This window comes from Erythrolamprus reginae, chromosome 2 (assembly GCF_031021105.1).
Source record: "Erythrolamprus reginae isolate rEryReg1 chromosome 2, rEryReg1.hap1, whole genome shotgun sequence".
NCBI classification, from domain to species: Eukaryota; Metazoa; Chordata; class Lepidosauria; order Squamata; family Dipsadidae; genus Erythrolamprus; species Erythrolamprus reginae.
The window spans coordinates 183,228,268-183,244,290 of NC_091951.1; the positions used below are offsets into that span (position 1 = coordinate 183,228,268).

Genomic DNA, 16,023 nt, shown 5'->3' on the forward strand with positions numbered 1-16,023 from the left:
TGGGAAAAGTCTGAAGTGAAAAGTACAGACTATGAATAGCAGTTGCATTCAAAATGAGAAGAGGAGTTATCCCTGCTAAAAGACCAGCACTGGTAAAATCCACATGGCAATAGCAATAGCACTTAGATTTATATGCCACTTCACAGTGCTTTGCAGCCCTCTCTAAGCAGTTTACAGGGTCAGCATATTGCCCCCAACCATTTGAGTCCTTATTTTACCCACCTCGGAAGGATGGAAGGCTGAGTTAACTTTCAGCCTGGTAAGATTCGAACTGTCAGCAGAAGTACCCTGTGTTGTGTTTGGGCCTGGGCCAGCCATTGCTCCCACAGATGGGAGAGACGCGGCACACACTGAATGCGAAAGCCTGGCTGACAGCCAGGAAGATGTGGCAGACAGCCAGGAAGATGTGACAGACAGCCAGGAGGACGAGGCCACTGGTACGCAGGAGTCAGCAGACAGCCCAGGGGATTTGACATACAGTCCCTCAGACAGTCCTTCGTCTCTGGATTCTTCTGCAGATCAATATATTGATCTGCGTAGCCGAAGAGCTATGCAAAGAAGGGATCGCTTTAAGGAGTATTACAAGTCATTATAGGAGCACCTGGGCTGGGTGTGGTTCTTATACTGAGGGCTGGGTGTGGTTCCCTTAATGAGGGATAAAGGTATAAAAGGGAACAACGGCCCAAGGCAAACTGTGGCTGTTTATCTGTGTTATTTTGTGGTTCCTGCTCTGAAGTTTCTGTTTCGTGCTGTTGGAGTTTTTGCTACCCCACTGGGACTTGCTGTTTGCTTCAAAGATTCAAAAGGACTCCTGAAACGTCTTTGCTCATTCCAGGTTGTCTTTGTTTGTTTTTTCCTGTGTTTCGGTATGCAGCTGAAGTAAGCCTTGCACTATCATTGTTTTTGGACACTAAGAACTGTTTTGAGTAACCCTGTTTTGTTTATTTAATACAAGTTTGCTGATTAGCAGAGCATCATTTTCCTTGGACTATTACGCATTGCCTGAGCCAGTCAGGCAGAACACCCTGCAGTACTGCACTCTAACCACTGTGCCACCGCAGCTCAATGTCCAATCACAACTGGACAAGAAGCAAAGGAAGAATTGCCATTCAAGTTTTAATTCCTTTTTCTTCCTGCATCTTCCAACCAGATTTGCAGAGCACAATCCTTCAAACGCAAGACACTTTCAGCTGGAGCTCAGACTATTTTATTGGCCTTGCACAAAACCTTACAACAATTCCACAGTCTCAGAAGGAGTAAGGAGGTAGGTAGTAGAGGCGGGATGGTCGCCTGAGATTGAAGGAGGGAAGTGGATGGAAGAAAGTCAGATCATACGGATGTAATCATATAAAGCTAATCTGGAATGTGATTAAGCCCATTGTAATTGAATAATGAGATATGTATACTGCTCAAAAGAATAAAGGGAATGCTCAAAGAACACATCCTAGATCTGAATGAATGAAATATTCTCATTGAATACTTTGTTCTGTACAAAGTTGAATGTGCACAACAGCAAGTGAAATTGATTGTCAGTGTTGCTTCCTAAGTGGACAGTTTGATTTCACAGAAGTTTGATTTACTTGGAGTTATATTGTGTTGTTTAAATGTTTCCTGGATTTTTTTTCAGCAGTGTATATCAAGATGTATTGAAGGTATATGAAGTTGTATGTTGAATGCAAAGAATAAAAATTAAATAAAAACAAAAAACAATTCCATAGTCTTCCTCATGAAACTCTGCAAGATTTTGAGACTATTTTGCTAAAACGTAACCCGCAAGACTTCAGCAACCTCAGCAGATTCCAGAAGATTTTTTTTTGTTCAAAATCTCAGCTCTTTGTCCCTGGTTGCATAAAGAGTATTTGGTGGATGGCGAATAGAGCTCCATTTGAAGACGTAGGAGGTGAACCTATACTTTATCAACTGGAAGATCGGTTGGCCCTTTTTTCCAGTCAATATAAAGGCTATATCAGTGATGGTTAAACTTTTTGGCACCGACTACCAAAAGCATGTGTGCACGCGCTAACCCCTAATGCAATAGGTGTGTGGTCCACCCCCCCTGCCCTCCCACATGCACATGTGACCCACATGTGTGCCCCGCACATGGCACATGGCCCCATGCAGTCTCCCTCATATGCCCCCCCCATATATGCGTGGCAAAGACCCCATCTGGCCAGTGGGAGGCATTTATGGTAGAGCCCAGCTGGGGTGATGACTCGCGTGCTACAGAGAGGTCTCTGCATGCCTCCTATGGCAGGCATGCCATAAGTTCACCATCATGGGGCTATATGAAAAGAAAATAATTCTGATGGCAATATTTTTCATGTTATTTATGTTATTTATGTATTTATTTATGTATTTAGTTAGTTAGTTAGTTAGTTAGTTAGTTAGTTAGGTAGTTAGTTAGTTAGTTAGTGTTCTGTCTGGGTGCCCCCAGACTTCAGCACCAACTGGAAAAAGCAGCCAGACACGCTGGTAGAAACAAAAGCACTTTATAATTTGAAAATAAACACAGAGGAAAACCTGTTCTTCCCCACAGGCAGGCTATGAGCCTTCACAGCAGACCTCTTGCTGGCACACCCACCTTTTCCCCTCAAGGTTTCAGTATTCAAAGTCACAAGCCAGAATTCCAAGACGCCAAAGATCACAGCCAGGTCTCACGACTCTCAAAGATAATTCTCCACAAACCAGGAAGGGTGGGTCTGCCTTTTTAGCCTTTCCAGAGAGCACCACACCCAAACCCAGCTGTTGCCCATTCAGTGCTTGAAGTACCTGGCTAATTGTCCCCTTCGTTGGATTGCCCTTCTCTGCCGGAAATCTATTATTCCTTGTGCCTGGTCATCTAAAGAATCCAGGCTGCTTGCTGGGGAGAGCTCCCCCTCGGGCTGAGATTCCTCCTCCTCGTCTGCCTGAACCTCCTGTTCCTCATCTTCCCCCCCTGAGCAGAGAGCCGGCAGAGGGTCAGCCGTTCCCTGTTCCTCATCCTCCCCCTCTGAGCAGAGAGCCGGCAGAGGGTCAGCCGTTCCCTGAGGGGCCTCAGACGGAATCACAACAGTTAGTTAGTTAGTTAGTTAGTTAGTTAGTTAGTTAGTTAGTTAGTTAGATTTGTATGCCGCCCCTCTCCGCAGACTCGGGGCAGCTAACAACAATAAAAGACAATGTAAACAAATCTAATATTAAAAATAATTTTAAAAAACCCAATTTAAAGAATCAATCATACATACAAACATACCATGTATAAATTCTATAAGCCTAGGGGGAAGGGAAAATTTCAATTCCTCCATGCCTGACGACAGAGGTGGGTTTTGAGGAGCTTGCAAAAGGCAAGGAGGGTGGGGGCAACTCTGATATCTGGGGGGAGTTGGTTCCAGAGGGCTGGGGCCACCACAGAAAAGGCTCTTCCCCTGGGCCCCGCCAGACAACATTGTTTAGTTGACGGGACCTGGAGAAGGCCAACTCTGTGGGACCTAACTGGTTGCTGGGATTCGTGCGGCAGAAGGCGGTCCCAGAGATATTCTGGTCCAATGCCATGACGTGCTTTATAGGTCATAACCAACACTTTGAATTGTGACCGGAAACCAATTGGCAACCAATGCAGACTGCAGTGTGTTGGAGTAACATGGGCAAATTTAGGAAAGCCCATGATAGCTCTCGCAGCTAAATTCTGCACGATCTGAAGTTTCTGAACACTTTTCAAAGGTAGCAATATCAGTCCTGTTTTTACAACATAAGGTGTTAGGAATTAGAAGTTATTTCATCAAATGTAGCCTGAATGACCCCTTTTATTGTCCATAGGAGTAGAGATAGTCCTTAGCTTACAGCCACAACTGAGCCCCAAATTTCTGTCGTTAAGTGAGGCATTCTTAAGAGAGTTTTGCCCCATTTTACAACTTTTCTTGCCACCTTGGTTAAGTGAATCTCTGCAGTTGTTAAGTTGGGAACACGGCTGTTAAGTGAATCTTGGCTTCCCCGTTGACTTTGCTTGTCAACAGGTCGCAAAAGGGGAGATCACATAACCTTGGGACACAGCAATTGTCATAAATATGAAGCAGCTGCCAAGCATCTGAATTTTGATCACCTGACCACGGAGATGCTGCAAAGGTTATAACTATCACAAAGGGTCACAAGTCACATTTTTCAGTGCTGTTGTAAGGTTGAATGGTCACTAAATGAATTGTTGTAAGTCAAGGATTACCTGTATATAGTTCAATAGAGCTCATGATGAATATAAACAAATTGTGGTGGCCAACTCTCTAACTGTTGCTTTGTAATACAAATCCCACATATATGTAAATAGAGTAAGACAAGGCGTATATATATTTTTTTCTATGCTCATATCTGAAGATGGTAAACTTTTTAGCACAGAGGTCTTCAAACTTGGCAACTTTAAGACTTGTGGACTTCAACTCCCAGAATTCTCTAGCCAGCTATGCTATATTTGCTATATATGCACAGCATATCATATGCTAGCTGGAGAATTCTAGGAAGTTAGTTAGTTAGTTAGTTAGTTAGTTAGTTAGTTAGTTAGTTAGTTAGTTAGTTAGTTAGTTAGTTAGTTAGTTAGTTAGTCCAATACATAATACACATTGAAGAGAATAGATATGTAGTAATATAACTAAAGAAACGAATAGAAGAAAAGATATAAAAGTATAGGTGAACAAATTTGAAAGGAAGAAAAGATAAATGAGATAAGGAGAGACAATTGGACAGGGGACGGAAGGCACACTGGAGCACTTATGCACAAGTCTTAAAGTTGCCAAGTTTGAAGACCTCTGTTTTAGCAGGACAATACCAAAAAACACATAGTGTACTTTCTCCGTCAATTGCTCAAGACATTTTGAAGGAGTTGGTTGGCTTCGTCTTCTCTGTGGAACCACTAATAAAGCTTTCTAGAAGAAGCAGAAAGCAAGAAAAGATCCGGCAATGATTCATAACTGACCTATCCAACTAAAACCTGGAACACTAATGACCTACCTATCATCCCTTAACATTCTACTAACAAGCTTAAAAGCACTGGTAAGAAGAACATTAAGACACAAAGCAGCTCATACAAAGAAAAGGAACACGGGATTTAAGGAGAAGCTTTCATCTTTCTGAAGGTAAGCACTATATGTTTCATCACATCCCATACTGCCTGTAGCATGAAAGTATGCATTATCATTGTCCAAAAAAATATATCTATTTTTCAAACACAGTTGGAGGAGAATTCTTACTCCCACCATGAACTATTTTCCTACCAAGTCAAGAATGAAATAATGTTGTTTGTTGTCCATTGAGGTTGTCTTAGATGGGGTAGTTCTTCTGTTAAAGGAATAACATTAAGAAACATGAGCTCATTCTGAGATGTCATTGTATTCATCAGTTTAACTAGACATCCTTTGCATCGCTTAATTCTGTTTAAAGGCAGATTTGTGAAGAATAGTCTTACTAAGCTTGAGGGATGATGTTCTATCTGTTTCACGTATTGGAAGTAGTATGAGAAAGGCATCTCTCACGTTATACAGATACATGGTTTGTTCAATTGGGTGCTTCTTTTCCAAATCGATCAATCATATTAAATTTTATTTATTATTTTATTTATTTATTTATTTATTTTGTCCAATACACAATGAGGGTTTTAGTGGGCATATATCAATATACACATAGTAAAATACATGATGAAGGTTATAGAGGAGGTACTCATAGTAAAATATATCTAAGAAATAATAGAAAAGAAGATATAGGAATAGAATATATCAATGAAAGAATAGAAGAAGAGATATAGGAATAGAGGAAAGGTATAGGAGATATAGGAGAGCAATAGGACAGGGGACGGAAGGCACTCTAGTGCACTTGTACTCGCCCCTTACTGACCTCTTAGGAATCTGGATAGGTCAACTGCAGATAATTTATTTATTTATTTCATTTATTACTTAGATTTGTATGCCGCCCCTCTAAAGGTAAAGTGTTGGGGGTTTGGGGATGACACTATGGAGTCCGGTAATGAGTTCCACGCTTCGACAACTCGGTTACTGAAGTCATATTTTTTACAGTCAAGTTTGGAGCGGTTAATATTAAGTTTAAATCTGTTGTGTGCTCTTGTGTTGTTGTGGTTGAAGCTGAAGTAGTCGCCGACAGGCAGGATGTTGCAGCATATGATCTTGTGGGCAATACTTAGATCTTGTTTTAGATCTTGTTTAAACCACTTTGGGGGGGGGGGGGAACAGCTTTTGTTCACAAGTTAACACAATTCAAAGCTCTGTGTTTAGAACATAATCTGATCAAATCTGCAGTCATATTTTTTTTAAAGAAAAAAAGTAGTAAATGAGACTAAAAGGGAGATGAGAGTACACTGAGCAATGATTCCTATCTTATCCTATCGCCTTCATTCTTCGTGGAGGATGAATTTTATTATTATTGTTCTTTCTGTGTTAGAAATTCCCAATGCCTTTAAATAATACAAACACGAATCAACTTCTGAGCAACTGCTTCAGTTTATCTATTTTGGATTAATTTGCATAGCTTTGGAAAAAAACTTGAGTATGCAAAACTGGGATTGTAAACTCAATGCCTGCAAGAACGATTCCAACTCATCTCTGGGGAAATGAAAAGCTGTGTTTTCTTATGAGGATCCAGTCCTAAACTGGTAGGAGAGTTAAAAATGTGGTCCAATTCTTTTTCATGCCTTTGTTTGCCTTGCTTCAGAAGACTTGATGGAGAAGACACGGCGGATTTGTATTTATGGAATGATCATTGCAGCTTTGCTCCCTGTTAGTTGGCAAATGATCCTGAAGGATTCAACAGATGAGTCTAGGTATGAAGAAACTTTTAATATATTTGATTTGAGTTGGGGGGGGGTATGCATAGGGAGAGGGATTGCAGATGCCACTCTGTTGGGCAATTTCCTACCACAATCTTCCCAAAACTAAATTTGGAGAAAATAAAATCTGAAGAAAGCATAGAAGCAGAGAAGGGAGTGGAAAAAAGGCTGCTGAGATAGATGAGACAAGAAGTGAAGGAAAATGTGAAAAATGAAAGAGATGATCAAGAATTATGATACCTAAGGTAGTTTTTAGTTTGATTCCCTCTTCGTTGATGATAACTCTAGGTGATGTATAAGTTAAAAACAACACAATGCAAGGACAAGAGCATACACCAATCCATGGATTCAATACCACTTAGGGAACACATACTCTACCTAACCCAGAGCCTGGCGAAAAAGGCCCTTTTAAAGGCTTGCAAGGTGGGATATCATCAGGGGTGGGCTGCTGCCCAGGGGGATGGGGGAATGCAGTGAGGTAGCAAAAATGGAGCTCTGCCCCAGAGCACCCAATTTGCACTGAAAGATGTTGAAGAAAATGCAGGACGTCCTGCATAAGCCACACCCACAGTGTGGTAGTAAAGTTTTTGGTAGCCCTTCACTGTGCATCATACATAGACAAACAATATATATTTACATTTTATCTGATGTACAAATCTAATAAATAATAATAACAATAGTAATAATAATAATAATAATAATAATAATAATAATAATAATAATAATATTGGTAAAACACAAAATGTAAATATTACAAAGATCTATGTTCAAATACCTGTCTAGACCATCTAACCACCGAAAACACAGCATTGATATATTGTATAACACTTGGCTAGTTTTAGGATAGTATAGCTATTATTATTATTTATATTATTATTATTATTATTATTATTATTATTATGTCAGTACAACACAGCAAATGAGATCACTCTGCTGGATTTCGTATTTCATCACCAGTCTGGCGCTTCCCAAGCACCTAGGACTGCGTGATGTAGCGGCGAATTATGTTTGCCGATCCTAGTAAAGCGGCCTTTTGCAATTGACAGATGGAGATTTTGTCAATTCCGATGGTTTTCAAATGTCCGCTGAGATCCTTTGGTACTGCGTCCAGTCTGCCAAGTACCACTGGAACCACTTTCACTGGCTTATGCCAGAGTCGTTGCAGCTCGATTTTTAGATCTTCATATTTCACTAATTTCTCTAGCTGCTTCTCCTCAATTCTGCTGTCTCCTGGGATTGCAATGTCGATTATTATTATTATTATTATTATTATTATTATTATTATTATCATCATCATCATCATCATCATCATCATCATCATCATGTCACTGGTGTACCACCGCAAGCAATGACAATACTCTTCTTTGAGGGAGAATACTGTGTTGTTTTTCTGTATAATATAATGCAGATGGGTATATTATTTATTTATTTAGCCATATTTATGTAGTGAACATGGGAGATGGTGACCCTGTGAGAGCAGTATACAACAAAATTTCATTGTAATGTATGCCAGTTAGCGTATATTCAAACTGATAAGTTATTCTCTCCATCCATCCCTCCCTCCCTCCATCCATCCATCCATCCATCCATCCATCCATCCATCCATCCATCCATCCATCCATCTACATATCTATCTATCTATCTATCTATCTAACCATCTATCTATCTATCTATCTATCTATCTATCTATCTATCTATCTTATCCTTTGCTTTCATTCAGATGGCAGCAGTCTTACAACATGAAAAGTGCCCGCAGCTTTACCTCCGACATCAAACGCCATTCTGAAGGAACCTTTACCAGTGATTTTACTGAACATTTGGACAACATGAAGGCCAGAGATTTCGTGCATTGGCTCATCAATGCCAAACGTTACAGGTAGAAGATGGAAACTATAGGAGAAGAAGAGGCTGAACAACCCCTCCTGAATTCTGTTAACTCTCATCTAGAACCAAATTAGTGCTGACTACTAATTGACTAGATTCTCAAATATAGGCGCAAGTTATAAATCAGTTTAACTGGACTTTAACACGTGGTCCTGATTCTTAGCATTTTTTTTTTAAAAAAAACTTTTTTAAAAAACTAAGAAAAATATCCATTTTCCATAATAGTATAATTATTTAACCTATTATTCCAACCCTTAGGGCAGAGATCTTCAAACTTGGCAATTTTAAGACTTGTGGACTTCAACTCCCAGAATTCTCCAGCCAGTATAGCTGGCTAGAGAATTCTGGGAGTTGAAGTCCACAAGTCTTAAACTTGCCAAGTTTGGAGACCCCTGCTTTAGGGTATAACACAATCTTCAGTTATCAGGTAAGCAATTAAAATAGTAAATGAAGAAGCAAAGATTAAAAATTATATAAAATTAAATGAATAGCCATTCAAAAATTACATTAAAAAGATAAAAGTCACTACATTTAATGACTCCAATGAGATGTTTATGACAATCTGCTGCAGCTTGTTCTCGTGGGACAAACATCTTCTGAGTTTTTAATAAGAATTCGGTTTCATCAATGACTATAATACTTTTTTTGTCAGAAGTGATTCAAAATATATTCAACAGAATTACCTTGGGCGATTTTAAAAGACAGTGAGGGATGTCCTTTAAATTGCTGTGCATTTCAGAATAAGAATGAATGTGTCTAAGAAGGAAGATTTTAGAGTCCAAAGCAAAATAAATCTTGAAAATCATATTTTACGTTTAAGCAGATGATGATTGAATACTGCAGATAGTGATCAATTCTAATGATTGGTCAATGGATCAGAGGTGAAATGCTCCCGGTTCGGGAGTGCCTGCCAGTCGTTGGAGAGCCAGCTGTGAAGTGAGCGCAAGGTTTTGCCCACCCACCTAGACACCATTATTTGGGTTTTTTTATCCTCTGCACATGCGCAAAGCATTCTGCGCATTCACAGAGGGTAAAAGAACCCAAATGGCGACACCTGGGCAGGTAAGCGAAGCCTCGCACTGTCGTCGCTATCGGCTCTCCAACCACCAGTAGGCATGCTCGACCCAGGAGTATTTCACTCATGCAATGGATGGCTTGTGATAAAATTATAATTGATTTCTGACTGCTTACTATTTAATAGTAATCCCAGCAACCGGTTAGGTCCCACAGAGTTGGCCTACTCCGGGTCCCGTCGACGACACAATGTCGTCTGGTGGGACCCAGGGGAAGAGTCTTCTCTGTGGCGTCCCCATCCCTCTGGAATCAACTCCCCCCAGAGATTAGGACTTCCCCCACCCTCCTTGCCTTTCGCAAACTCCTTAAAACTCACCTCTGTCATCAGGCATGGGGAAATTGATTCCCTGTGCCGTTTCTGTTTTATGTATGGTTTGTATGAGATGTATGATTGTTCTTATATTAATGGGTTTTAAATTGTTTTAATTTTGGATTTGTATTGTTTCTGTTGTTGTGAGCTGCCCCGGGTCTTCGGAGAGGGGCGGCATACAAATCTAATGAAATAAACAAACAAACAAATGAACAAATAAATAAATAAATAACACCAATATGGAAAAGTTTTTCTTCACTATAATTGTTTCATTGGGATCTTTATGTGTATTAAATTAGATTTCTGTTAGATTGTACTTGTAGATGCAGGTCACTCTTCAGACTAATCTCCAGTTACCCAGGATTGATTTGATTAATTCTAATACCCCAGGAAAAACCCCAACAAGACAGAAATGCATAACCAAAAAGGAGGACATTCATTCGTTTGTTTGTTTGTTTGTTTCTTTGTTTGTTTGACTTCTATGCCACCCAATCCTGAAGGATTCAGGGTGGCTTACAAAATAATAAACCAAAAGTTACAAGCAATAAAAAGAAGTCAACAATAATCTCTAAAACTAACCCCATGATAAAATCCATTTATCTAAAAAAGCAGTCAAATCTTATACATACACACCATTCATTCATTCATTTGGTCATGAAAGATGTACATTTCATGGCCCCTAGGCCTGCCGGCAAAGCCAGGTCTTCCTGGCCTTGTGGAAGGCCAGCAGGATGGAGCAGGACATACTTTGGGGGGTAGTTGGTTCCATAGAGCTGGGGCAGCCACAGAGAAGGCTCTCCCCCACGGTCCTGCCAACCTGCCTTGTTTATTCGACGGGACCTGGAGGAGGCCAACTCTGTGTGCTCTTATTGGTCTCTGGGAGGTATGTGGCAGGAGGTGGTTCCGTAAATAGTCTGTTCCTGAGCCATATAGGGCTTTATAGGTAATAATAACCAACACCTTGAATTGTGCCCAGAGACCAATAGGAAGCCAGTGCAGCTCACGGAGCACAGGTGACATATGCGGGTATACTGTGTATGGGCTTATATATGCAAATCTATATTAACAAGATATCACCCCATGTGTAAAAGTATGTGGGAATAACTTTGAGAGACAGGGCAAAAAGACACTGGCTAAGAAAAGTTCAGGTACTTATTAATTCCATTTCTATGATATAGAGCAGTGTTTTTCAACCAGTGTGCCACGGCACACTAGTGTGCCGCGAGACATGGTCAGGTGTGCCGCGAAGCTCAGAGAGAAAGAAAGCAAGAGAGAGAGAAAGCAAGAGAGAGAAAGAAAGCAAGAGAGAGAAAGAGCGAGAGAGAGAGAAAGAGAACAAGAGAGAGAAAGAAAGCAAGTGAGAGAGAAAGAGAACAAGAGAAAGAAAGAGAAAGAGAGAGAGAGAGACAAAGAAAGCAAGAGAGGGAGGGAAGGATAGAGAGGAAAGACATGGAGGGAGGGAGAGAGAAAGAGAACAAGGAAGAGAGGAAGGAAGAGAAAGAAAGATGGAGAGAGAGAAAGAGGGAGGGAGAAAGAAATAGAGCGAAGGGGAGGAAGAGAGAGAGAGAGAATTTTTTTGTCCAAACTTTTTTTACACACACACACCCGCTCAATGTGCCCCAGGGTTTCGTAAATGTAAAAAATGTGCCGCGGCTCAAAAAAGGTTGAAAATCACTGATATAGAGAGCCTGTAAAAAGAAGGTGGAAAGGACAAGAAGTTCAGAAGAAACTCTCCCTAGTATCTTTAGCAGTAAAAGGGGATTTCGATCTAGGACTAAATATACTTTCAGACTTGAAAGATTATGTTAATATCATATTAGCAACAGCTGGAGAAGCAAAACATCTTCAAAGAAAGATCAGAAAGTCCAGTTGCCTCTTGAAAAAGCACCTTTGGGACAATAATATTAATTATTACTAATTAATATGTTACAATAATGTTGGATACGCTCACCTGGCCATATTTCCTCTCTGGTCTGCTTTGCAAGGTTGTCATGACATCCATAGCTTCTTTTGCAAGTGGCAAAATAGATAAAAGATCTATATCTAAAAGATAAAATACTTTATCTTTTAATAGTCTCTTGTCTAAATAAACCTTCCTATTAAGGAATCCAGCCTCAAAAATGAATACTGACCTCCTGACAGCTCTTCAAGATGCAATATCCAGAATATCCTTTTGAGGACAGTATGTATAACCATGAATCTATTTTGGTTATTGGAGTAGATGTAGCACTTCCAGCAGGCAATTCTCTGAACTTTCACCTGGAATTAAGTTCCACTGAATGCAGTGTGACTTACTTCAGAGTAGACCTGCTTAAGATTGCAACATTTTTGCGGCTCTCACAGCCTTTGCCTCATTCTTTTTTTTTTCCTTACAGCTCTACAAAGCGGTTCATTAAAGAAAAACCCATCTTCTTAGGCTATCCACCTGGCTCTTTCTGGCTGAGGTAAGGCTACACAGTATGTAAACTATGTTATTGCATCTTTACACTTCATTTCGAGTTTCTCTGTGTTTTGCAACCTCAGAATTCTGGGAGTTTGAGGAGGGTGTTCAAATCCACACATCTTGTGATGTGAGCCGCCCCCAGTCTTCGGAGAGGGGTGGCATAGAAATCTAATAAACTGTAACTATCTTAAAGTTGCTAAGGTTGAGAAATGTGGTTCTATCCAAACACCTCTCTCTTTCTGGGAAAGGATGGAAATGCAAGTTTGGAAAAGTGGACCAAGACTGGGAAGTTTGCCCAGGTTCACCTGGTGCACCAGTTGCGGCCCTACTTGGACAGGGAGTCATTGCTCAGTCGCTCATGCCCTCATCACCTAAAGGTTCGATTACTGCAACGCTCTCTACATGGGGCTACTTTTGAAAAGTGTTCGGAAACTTTAGATCGTGCAGAACGCGGCCGCGAGAGCCATTGTGGGGCTTCCCAGATTCGCCCATGTTTCTACAACACTCCATGGCCTGCATTGGCTGCCAATCAGTTTCTGGTCACAATTCAAAGTGTTGGTTATGACCTTTAAAGCCGTACATGGCGTTGGACCAGAATACCTCTGGAACCGCCTGCTACCGCACTGATCCCAGCGACCAATAAAGTCCCACAGAGTTGGCCTTCTCCAGGTCCCGTCGACTGAACAATGTCGTTTGGTGGGCCCCAGGGGAAGAGCCTTCTCTGTGGCAGCCCCGGCCCTCTGGAATCAACTCCCCCGGGAGATTAGAACTGTCCCCACCCTCCTTGTCTTTCGTAAACTACTCAAGACCCACCTATACCGCCAGGCATGGGGGAGTTGAGACACCTTTCCCCAGGCTCTTTATATTTTATGTTTGGTATGTATGTGTTGTTTGGTTTTTAAATATGGTTTTTATATGCTTCTTTTTTTAATATTAGATTTGTTTCGCTATAATATTGTTTTTTATTATTGTTGTGAGCCGCCCCGAGTCTTCGGAGAGGGGCGGCAAAAAATCTAATAAATAATAATAATAATAATAATAATAATTATTATTATTATTATTATTATTATTATTATTATTATTATTATTATTATTATTAGTCCCCAGCTGAATTCTTTGCTCACTGGATGCTAGTAGCTAAAGTCAGTTGCATACTTGCATCCAGACTTCCTTCATAGAATGGTTGTGAGAATGAAATGGAGGCAGGAGATCAGCTGTGGCCATCTTCGCCTCCTTTGGGGGGAGGGAAATCAGAAGAAATACAAGAAATGGATGCATCTTTCTGCCATATGGGTGGTCCTCAACTTATGACTGGTGGTTGCTTAGCAACCATTCAGTTATGGTCATCTGCAGAGTAGCCTCCCCTACTTATCTCTTGCCCCATCCTGCCCAACCCAGTTGCCGCAGGCTTTGGGCCTACATTCCCCCTCCTCCCCAGGTCTCTGCGGGCTTGTGCTAGGCCACTCCCTCACCCATAAGCCACCTCATGATTCATTTAACAACTGCATCAGGGAGAGCAGGGATGCAGTCATTAAGCAAGACAATCACATGGCCATTTCACTTAATGACTGCCATGACATGAGACCATAATAGGCAAGCTCCATTACAGTTGTGAGTCGAGGATTTATCTGCCTGTACTATGCATGTACTGTATTCTAATATAATTTCCCTTACTTGGAAATGAAGGCAGGTAAAAAGCTAAACATTTCAGCCGTGAAGGACAGAAGGAAGAACCTCTATTAACAATTGGACAAATAAAATGTGAGCCCAGGCCAAAAATGCTTTAGACAGTGCACACACACACACACACACACACAAATCCAAATTCTCATGACAATACTATAAATGAGGCAAGAGTGGTTACAAGATTCTGCTATTATAGCTGTTCTAATAAAAGGGGATTAGGTCTGAAGAGTGTCTTTGTCTTAGTTTCTTAGCTTCTTACCTTAGTCTTAATGCAGGTAGTCCTCAGTTTATTCATTCTTAATCCAGGTAGTCCTCAGTTTATTCATTCATTCCATTACCAAATTTGTGATGGGGCTGAATGAGTGCCACGACAGGTGCTTAAAATTCTGTGTGCTTGGTGTCTGGGACACAATTAGAATACAGTGGTCCCCCGATTATTGCGAGGGTTCCGTTCCAGGACCCCTCGCGATGATCGGTTTTTCGCGAAGTAGCGGTGCAGAAGTAAAAACACCATCTGCGCATGCGCAGATGGTGTTTTTACTTCCGCCGCAGCAGCGAGGAGCCGAAGATTGGGGTTTCCCCGCCGCCCACGCAAACTCCTTGCTGCTGCCGCGCCCGCCGCTTGTCCGCCCGCCGCTTGTCCGCCGCCTGCCTGCTCGCGCGCCCGCCCTTCGCCTGCCCACGCCATTCGCTTGCGCCGCTTCCCAGCTGAGTCCTGAAGCGAACTTCCGCGTTTGGCTTCAGGACTCAGCTGGGAAGCGGTGCTGGGGTTTCCCCGCCGCCCACGCAAACTCCTCGCTGCTGCCGCGCCCACCGCTTGTCCGCCCGCCGCTTGTCCGCCGCCTGCCTGCCCGCGCGCCCGCCCTTCGCCCGCCCATGCCGTTCGCTCACGCCGCTTCCCAGCTGAGTCCTGAAGCGAACTTCCGCATTTGGCTTCAGGACTCAGCTGGGAAGCGGCGCTGGGGTTTCCCCGCCGCCCACGCAAACTCCTCGCTGATGCCCGCCGCTCGCCCTCCTGATAGCAAGAGGGGGAAGACCCAGGGAAGCCGCCCAGCAGCTGATCTGCCCGGCGCCATCTACGCATGCGTGGCCATAGAAAAAAGGGCGCGCATGCGCAGATGGTGTTTTTACTTCCGGGTTGAAAAATCGCGATATAGCGTTTCGCAATGATCGAGATCGCGAAACTCGGGGGACCACTGTATTGCAATGAGCTGCAATTGCATGCCCTCAAATTCCATCGTTGCCTGCCAGCTTCTCACAAAATAAAGTCAATGGGAAAACTGGTGGGAAGCCATGGTCACATGATTAAATTAATGACCCACACAGCCCTTGCTTAAAAATGGCAACCAGGTCTGCAAAAACCGGCATCATTAAGCAATGCAGCCATGGAACATCATGTTTTATGGTAGTATTGCTTAGCAACAGAAATTTCAGTCCCAATTGTTATTACGCATATGATGATACAATTGTCCCAGTCTTTTCATGCAGAGAAATTCTAATCAGATATCCTAAATCACTAATTTTATATTATAATTACAGGGAGAGACAGTGATCCAAATAGTTTTGGCCAAGCTGAATGAATAATAATTTCTCATCATTATTGTGATTTTTCTAAAATGCACCCAGTAGATCAAAGTGATTTCTCAGCACCCCCTGATCACATGACTCAGCTTATTTCCTCCCTCTGTCCCTTTTTTACAGGTACAATTGAAAGGATAATACAGGAATTGGACATTCCCACCTGCTGCATTTTAGCACATCCAGCAATGAGAACTTTTGCTGATACTTTGCTGCTCTTTTTCAGTTGTTTCCAACCCAGTGAATTATAGA

At 41.8% G+C, this 16,023-nt stretch overlaps 1 protein-coding gene across 1 annotated transcript; it reads left to right on the forward strand.

The window, feature by feature from the left end:
• The first annotated feature begins 6,689 nt into the window (after positions 1-6,689).
• On the forward strand, positions 6,690-15,904 carry LOC139159470 (exendin-3-like). The gene is made up of 4 exons (XM_070736789.1): positions 6,690-6,790; positions 8,517-8,672; positions 12,440-12,508; positions 15,895-15,904. The coding sequence occupies exons 1-4, from the start codon at positions 6,690-6,692 to the stop codon at positions 15,902-15,904; spliced, it is 336 nt and encodes a 111-aa protein (XP_070592890.1).
• Positions 15,905-16,023: the final 119 nt, after the last annotated feature.

What these genes read in the sequence shown, in the direction of transcription:
- LOC139159470 (XM_070736789.1), top strand. Translation starts at nt 6,690, where the DNA reads ATGGAGAAGACACGGCGGATTTGTATTTATGGAATGATCATTGCAGCT. An exon ending in GATTCAACAGATGAGTCTAG is followed by an intron (nt 6,791 to 8,516) that starts GTATGAAGAAAC and finishes GCTTTCATTCAG; the next exon opens with ATGGCAGCAGTCTTACAACA. An exon ending in ATCAATGCCAAACGTTACAG is followed by an intron (nt 8,673 to 12,439) that starts GTAGAAGATGGA and finishes TTTTCCTTACAG; the next exon opens with CTCTACAAAGCGGTTCATTA.